This window comes from Pseudozyma flocculosa (assembly GCF_000417875.1).
Source record: "Pseudozyma flocculosa PF-1 unplaced genomic scaffold scaffold00013, whole genome shotgun sequence".
Classification (NCBI taxonomy): Eukaryota; Fungi; Basidiomycota; class Ustilaginomycetes; order Ustilaginales; family Ustilaginaceae; genus Pseudozyma; species Pseudozyma flocculosa.
Window position 1 is genome coordinate 85,088 of NW_006920881.1, and position 7,027 is coordinate 92,114.

At 69.1% G+C, this 7,027-nt stretch overlaps 2 protein-coding genes across 2 annotated transcripts; both read left to right on the plus strand.

Moving 5' to 3' along the window:
• Nucleotides 1-1,261: 1,261 nt before the first annotated feature.
• On the plus strand, nucleotides 1,262-3,439 carry PFL1_04035 (uncharacterized protein; the record flags this gene model as incomplete). Its single annotated transcript, XM_007881559.1, has 5 exons — nucleotides 1,262-1,417; nucleotides 1,566-1,677; nucleotides 1,811-2,512; nucleotides 2,635-2,822; nucleotides 2,957-3,439. The coding sequence occupies 5 exons, from the start codon at nucleotides 1,262-1,264 to the stop codon at nucleotides 3,437-3,439; spliced, it is 1,641 nt and encodes a 546-aa protein (XP_007879750.1).
• Nucleotides 3,440-5,079: 1,640 nt separating this feature from the next.
• Nucleotides 5,080-6,991, plus strand: PFL1_04036 (uncharacterized protein; the record flags this gene model as incomplete). Its single annotated transcript, XM_007881560.1, has 2 exons — nucleotides 5,080-6,911; nucleotides 6,970-6,991. The coding sequence occupies 2 exons, from the start codon at nucleotides 5,080-5,082 to the stop codon at nucleotides 6,989-6,991; spliced, it is 1,854 nt and encodes a 617-aa protein (XP_007879751.1).
• Nucleotides 6,992-7,027: the final 36 nt, after the last annotated feature.

Here is a 7,027-nt window from a genome sequence, read left to right on the forward strand (position 1 = left end):
CGCGCCCGGCGATGACGGCCCAGCCTGGCCTGGCCAGGACTGGCCTGACCTGGGCCGCGCGCGGCCCTGCCTGCCTGGCCTGCGCTTGTGTGATCTCTTCGTCAGCCGCGCGCCCCACAAGCGTCGAGCCTGGAATGGGCTGGCTGGCTGCCTGGCTGGCTGGCCAGGCAGGCTGCCCGTGATTTTTTTTTTCGAGCCTGCCTGGCCCTGCCTGCCTCTGCCCGGCCGGCTTGCGCGCCGAGGCCAGACGGACTCTCCCGGGGTTTTTTTCTCACCTCACCTCACCTCACCTCGCCCTGCCTGTTGGGGCCTGCCGCCCAGCAGAGGGTCAGAGCTGGGGGCTGGGGGCGCGCCCGCCCGGCCCAAAGGCAAATCGAACCCAAACAAGCCCCCCTCTGGCCCTTCTGCCTCGAGGGGCACTATTCCTCTTGATTCTCGACCATCACATCCCCCCTGATCCCCCCCTTTGCCCGGCCTCCAGCCTCCCTCGCTCGCTCTCTGGTCGCCTCGATCTGCGCCCCGCCGCCGCCGCCGCCGCCGTCGCCGCCCCCCTTCTGGTCTCGCTGGCCCCCCCCATCTGCGTGCTTTTGCCCGCTCCCTGCCTTTGCTTCCCTTGCTACGCCTCCTCCTTCCTCCCTCCCTCCTCCTGCTCCCCAGACGCAGCAACAGCAGCCAGCGCAGCAGCCAGCAGCATCACAGCAGCAGCAGCAGTAAGCAGAATTAGCCGCCGCCGCCGCCGCCGCCGCCGCCTCCGCCGTCCCTCTGTCCTCGGCCCTTTCTTCCTGTCCGGCGCGACTGCACGCCCCCGCTCGAGCCTCGTCGCCGTCGGCCTGCCATCCTTCCCTCCCGCGCTCCACACCACACACCACACCCACGCGCGTCGCGACCCTCCCTCGCCGCCACCGCCACCATCCGCCCGGGCCTCCCTTCTCCATCCGCTCGCCGCGCCAACCGGCTCCTCCACACCACCCCTCCCTGCGTAGCATAGGGGACTCTTCGCCACCTGCCCCGTCGCCGTCGCCCGCTCGGACCGTTCGACGCCACCCAACCCACCCAACCCACATCGTCCCACACCGTCCCCATCGCATCGCGCGACGCGTCGTTCTCGCCGTACCCGTACGCGACGACACCCCCCATCCTGGCACCGCCTCGACACCCAGCTCGAGCGCGCAACACCACCTTGGCCGCCACCAAAAGAGGATCTCTCCACGAGCTCCTCGGCGCCAACCCCCAACAAGACCTAGAGCCGTGGCGACGAACCATGGACTCGCAGCACCTCGTCTCTCCCCAAGAAGCCGTTGCACAAGCCCAAGCTCGCAGATTGCAGCCGTCCGACGCGATGGCACACCACTCCCACCACGGCCACACCTCCGAAGACGTCGGAAGCGGTCAGCAGTACTTTAACCCCGCCGCCATGGTGAGTCTCTTGGCGTCGCGTCGCGCCGCGCCGCGCGCGTGCCTGCCGCCACCGGCACGTCCCGGACGACCCGCGTCAGACCACCGCGAGCATCGCCTTGCTGATCCTCATCGTTGCGCGCCTTTCCCCTCGCTTTGACGCGTCGCAGCACTCGAGGGGCATGAACATGGAAGGAGGCGGCCACTACGGTGGCATGCAGCTCCCGCCGCTCGGCGGCAACGCCAGCGGTCACGGCGGCGGCTACGGCATGGGCCATCCAGGTAAGCTCTCCTCTGACTCGGCCGGTCGCGTCGCGTCGCGTCGCGTCCCGTTTCGTGTGACTCTGACGCCGCTGCCGCTGCTTGCACCACCTCCCTCATTTCCTCTCGCCGCGCCGCCCGTCCGTCCCCGCAGGCCTGAGCCACCAGTCCCCGCGCCTGCTCAACCAGAGCCCGCAGCAGCACTCGAGCCCGGCGCCGACGCTGTTCGGCTCGTCGCCCGGCCACCCGTACGGATCCCACTTCCAGGGCCAGTCCCACGCGATGCCCTCGCAGCTCTCGCACTCGCAGCACTCGCCCAACAACTCGCACGCCCACGTCCACGGCGGCCACGGCGCCGGCTCGATGCCCATGTACGGCGGCTACGGCCAGTCGGGCCAGCAGCACTACTCGCACGTGCCCGGCCAGGCTGCCCACGGCGGCATGGGCGGCATGGTGGGCGGCGCCGGCTCCAACCCCATGATGGGCGCGCCCAGCGGCGGCAACAGCGAGCAGTTCAACAACTTTAACCAGCAGCAGCACTACCAGCAGCAGTACTTCCACCCCGGTGGCGTCCAGGGCGTCGCGTCCGGACAGGCGGCCGGCAACGCCGCTGCCGCTGCCGCCCCTGCTGCCGTGCCCGCCGCCAAGGTCAAGGGCGAGAAGCGGGCCAAGGCGCCGGCCGCCTCGTCGCGCTCCAAGAAGGGCGTCTCGCCCAACGACGAGAAGCCGGCCAAGGACCGCCACCACCCGTACGCCGTGCCGGCCGCCGCCGCCGCCGTCGCCGCCCCGATCCCCGTCATGGCCGAGGAGAAGGAGGCCAAGCCGAGCGCCAGCAAGAAGGCCAAGAAGGAGGATGGTGAGTCTGCCGGCGTGGTCGTGCGTAAAGTGGCCCCACCACGGCCTGCTGATCGTTGCTCGAGTGTCATCGTCCCCTCCCCCCCTCCCCATTCGTACCCGGCTTTCGCGCCGCGCACGCAGCCCCCAAGGCGCCCGTCCTCAAGTCGCACCTCAAGCCTCCGAAGCAGGCGCCGTCGGCGTGGCAGATTTTCTTTACCGAGGAGCTGCAGAAGATCAAGGCGCACAGCCCCGGCGAGAAGCTCAACGTGGCCCACGTCGCCAAGGACGCAGGCCAGCGCTACGCGGCGCTGCCCCAGTCGGCCAAGCAGGTGCGTTGCCACGGGGGATGCCCGTCTGCCTCGCGAGCGCCGTCGGCTGACCCTGTTTCTTCCTCGTCTGCCCGACGCGTGCGTCTCATGTCCCGTCTCGCTGCCACCCACCCTGTCCCGTCGGCCCCCACCAGGAGTTCCAACGGAGGAGCCTCGAGGCCAAGGAGGTCTGGGAAAAGGAGATGGAGGACTGGAAGTCGAAGCTGACGCCCGAGGACATCCGACGCGAGAATGCGTTCCGGACCGCGCAGCGCAAAGCGGGCAAGTCGCGCAAGGGCAATCTCAAGGACCCCAACGCGCCCAAGAAGCCGCTGTCGGCCTACTTCCTCTTCCTGCGGGCGATCCGGGCGGACCCCAACATGACGCAGGAGGTGTTTGAGGGCGAGTCGGAGACGACCAAGCAGAGCGTGCTGGCCGCCGCCAAGTGGCGCAGCCTCTCGGAGACGGAGAAGCAGCCCTACCTCGACAAGGCCGAGCAGGACAAGGCGCGCTACGAGCACCTGCGCCGCGACTACGAGCAGCTCCACGGCCTCGAGCCCACGACGAGCAAGTCGGGAGGCAAGGGAGACGACGATGACGACGACGACGACGAGGACGACGATGGAGACGACCTGTGAAGAGGCCGTGTGCGGGCGCGGGCACCCTTTAGCCTGCCCCGCCGAGCCGCCGTCCGTACCGGCTTCTGCCGTGCGTGCGCTCGCTCGCCGGCCCGCCGGCCCGCCCGCCGGCCTTCCGCCAACTCGCCTTCGTCTTCTCTGCCCTTTGCCGCTTCGCCGATTCGTTCAGTCGCTCCTTCCGCCGTCGCTCGCCAGCACGCGATCCGGTGCCAGCGCCCCCCGTCGCTTTGCCCTGCCCCGCTCGCTGTTCCCCCTCCTCCTCCATCCGACCTTGCCGCCGCCGTCGCACGGATTGCATCTTTCGACCCTCTGCGCCATCTCTCGCTCTGTATACCTCTCGCCCTGCTGCTCGCCGCTGCCCGCACGACTGCCCTCGGGGGGGTCGTCGGCCCGTCCGGTCTCCCCCCCCCTCTCCCTCTCTCTCTTCCTCTCCTTCTGAGTCGAGTCGAGTCGAGTCGCACGCGCACGCGGTGCATCCGGGCACAGAGTCTCTGCCTCGCCGGGCCGGGCGTGAGTGAAACACTTGCTCTCCGTCTCCGCCACCCGCCATCTGTTGTACCTGTAGCCAAGTACCACGTCCCTCTTCCCCCACCTCCTCCCCTCTTTCGCTTTTCCTCTTTCTCTTTCCTCGGTCCCGTTCCTAGCCCACCTGCCCGCCCGCTCGCCCCTGCTTGCCTGTCCCTCGAAGCCTTGTCGACCCGAACCCAAGCGCAGCGCAGCGCAGCGTGGTGTGTGCCATGCATGTCGTCCAGCCTCTGTCGAGTCGTGGTCGTGCAGGCGCCGTCGTCCGCCTCTGCGTGCCTGCCAGGTGCGGTTGCGGTTCGGTCTGGTGCCAGCCAGGCCGTACCTGCCCCTGGAGACGCGTCGAGGCTGCCAAAAAGACCTCAGACGGGCCGCAGTCACTCGGGCATCACCCTCCATCCCCCGGCAGCCCCTCTCCGGCAGTCGACACACCGTCGACTTCCCCGCGTCCTCGACCGACCAGCGGCAAAAGACAGCTACCCCAGGGCCCCCCAAAAAAGGGGACAAAAAGAGCGACCATGGGCGGATTCGAACCAACGACCTTGACATGGCGGGAACCCGTTGGGCACGGGCATCCTAACAGTGTCACCCTCTGACCAACTGAGCTACACGGCCACTTGATGTCGAGGGCGAGAATTATAATGTACATATAACCTAAAACGCTGGCAGGTATGAGGCACAGACCAACTCGCGCCCCTTGAGCCAGCCTGCAGATGCCCCGAAGGCGAGTTGGGCCGCCAGCTCAGCAGCCCGAGCAGCCTCTTTGGCGGTCGAGCTGAGTGGCTGGCTGGCTGGCGGCGAGGTGGAGCTGGCCGGCGCGCCTTGGAGCTTCGAGCTTCGAGCTTCCACCTCCCCACCTTCTGACCGGCTACGACCATCAACATCGCCTCACGCTTCCTGGTCTGCCCCCCCTCCCCTCTCTACCGGATCTCCCTGGCCTCTGGATCTTGCCGAGACGGCTGTTGCGACTGCCACTCACTTGTAGGGCTTCGCCGACTACCGCGCCGCTTGGACACTCCTGGAGCCAGCTTCGGCGTCGTCCCGCATCCCGCGCCCCTACCTTCACGAAAGGACATCGACACCGGCGCAAGGGGCACTTCTGCTCTTCTCCGCTCACCATGGGCTCTCCGGCGGGCGCTCGCAGCGCGTCCAAGGGCTCGCGGGCCAAGTCGCGCTCGGCCACGCCGCTCGGCCAGCATGGCGGAGACGGCCTCTCGACGCCGACGGCCGCCTCGTTTCCGCCGCTCGAGCCGTCGAGGCCAAAGACGCGGTTAGAGTCGCACGAGCTCCACCTCGTCCTTTCCGAGATCTCTGCGGTCACGTCGGCGATGCGCAAAAACACGCGGTGGAGCGCCGCCTCGTCGGCAGCCTTCAGCGGCCTCACCTCGTACAGCCTGGCGCAGGCGTCGCTGGCAGGCTCGTCGCTCCCGACCGCCGCTTCGTCTACCGCCGTCGCAGGTGCAGGCGTTTCCGCTGCCGGAGACGCAGCGGGCGAATCGAGCACGGCGCCTGGCCTCAGCGCCAGCATGGGCCTCAGGATCAACCCCAGGGGCAAGCAGGCCGAGCCGGCAGCGGCAGCGGCAGCAGCGACGATGACGGCGACCGCGTCCAGAAGGAGCGGCTACTCTGCGGCTTCCGACGGCAAGGGCGACGACGGCCTCGGGCTCCTGACCGGCTTTGCCGTGCTGCGGGCTCAGCTGCGCGAGTGCGCCAGCTTTTCCGCCTTTCCGCTGCCCCTGCTCATCTCGCCCTTTCTCCGCGTCATCCTCAGCCCAAAGACGACGGGGCCCATCACGTCGGCGGCGCTCCAGTCGGTCCACCGCTTCCTCGCCTACGGCCTCATCAGGCTGTCGTCTCCGGGCGCGCAGGCCGCCATCTCCGACATCGCCCACGCCACCAGCCACTGCCGCTTCGAGGCTTCCGAGGCGAGCGCCGACGAGCTGGTGCTGCTGCGCATCCTCGCCGTAATGCAGGAGCTCATCTGCGAGCCCGGCAGCGGCGGCGGCGTCCTGACGCCCGCCTTTGAGCCGCCCGCGCGCGAGGGGCTGCCGCCTCGGCCCAAGGCGCTCGCCGACTGCCTCGACGACGACAGCATCTGCGAGATGATGGAGACGGGCCTCAGCATGTGCTGCCAGATGCGCCTCAGCAACCTGCTCCGCAGGACGGCCGAGCAGGCCATGGTCGCCATGCTGCGCTCGCTCTTCAGCAGGCTCGCCTCGATCCCCACGGCCGCCGACGAGTTCTACTCGGCCGACCCCAACGCGCCCGAGCCCGAGCCCGAGCATGCCACGCTCGCCGCCGAGCCCGTCGGCGAGGATGCCGAGCTCGACGAAAAGAAGCGGCGGCGGATGACGATGCCGGATCCGACCAGCAACGCCTTTCCTGCCGCGGCGGCCCAGTCGCTCAAGGACCTCAAGGCCATCGGCGAGGCCGAGGAGGCCGAAGAGGCCGCTGCTGCCGCCGGCTCCTCCTCCGCAGACACCGAGGACGCCACCTCTGCGGCCGGAGGCGATGCAGACGATCAAGGCAGCGTCTCGGGCGCCGGAGACGTCGACGCGCGATCCTCGACGGCCGCGAGCTCTCGCGATGGCGACGGGGAGGTCGACGGTGTCGAGCAGGCCGCCGACTTTGCTCCGATCGCGGTCCAGTCGTACGGCCTGCCGGCGGCCAAGGAAGTGCTGCGCGTGCTCGTGTCGCTGCTCGACGTGACCAACCCGCAGCACACCGATACGATGCGGCTGCTGGGCCTGGCGATGCTGGCGAGCGTGCTCGAGGCCGCCGGCAAGTCGATTGGCAGGTTCCCCTCGCTGCGCGCCATTGTGCAGGACACGGCCTGCAAGCACCTCTTCCTGCTGGCGCGCACCGACAACACGACCCTGCTGTCGCTCAGCCTGCGCTGCATCTCGATCCTGTTTGAAAACATGCGCGAGCACCTCAAGCTGCAGCACGAGTTCTTCCTCAACTTCCTCCTCGATCGGCTCGCGCCCACCTTCCCGCTGTCGGCGGAGCCGTGGAACGACCGGCCGCTGAGCGCGGCCGCTGCAGCCGCGGCCCGACGCGCTCCCG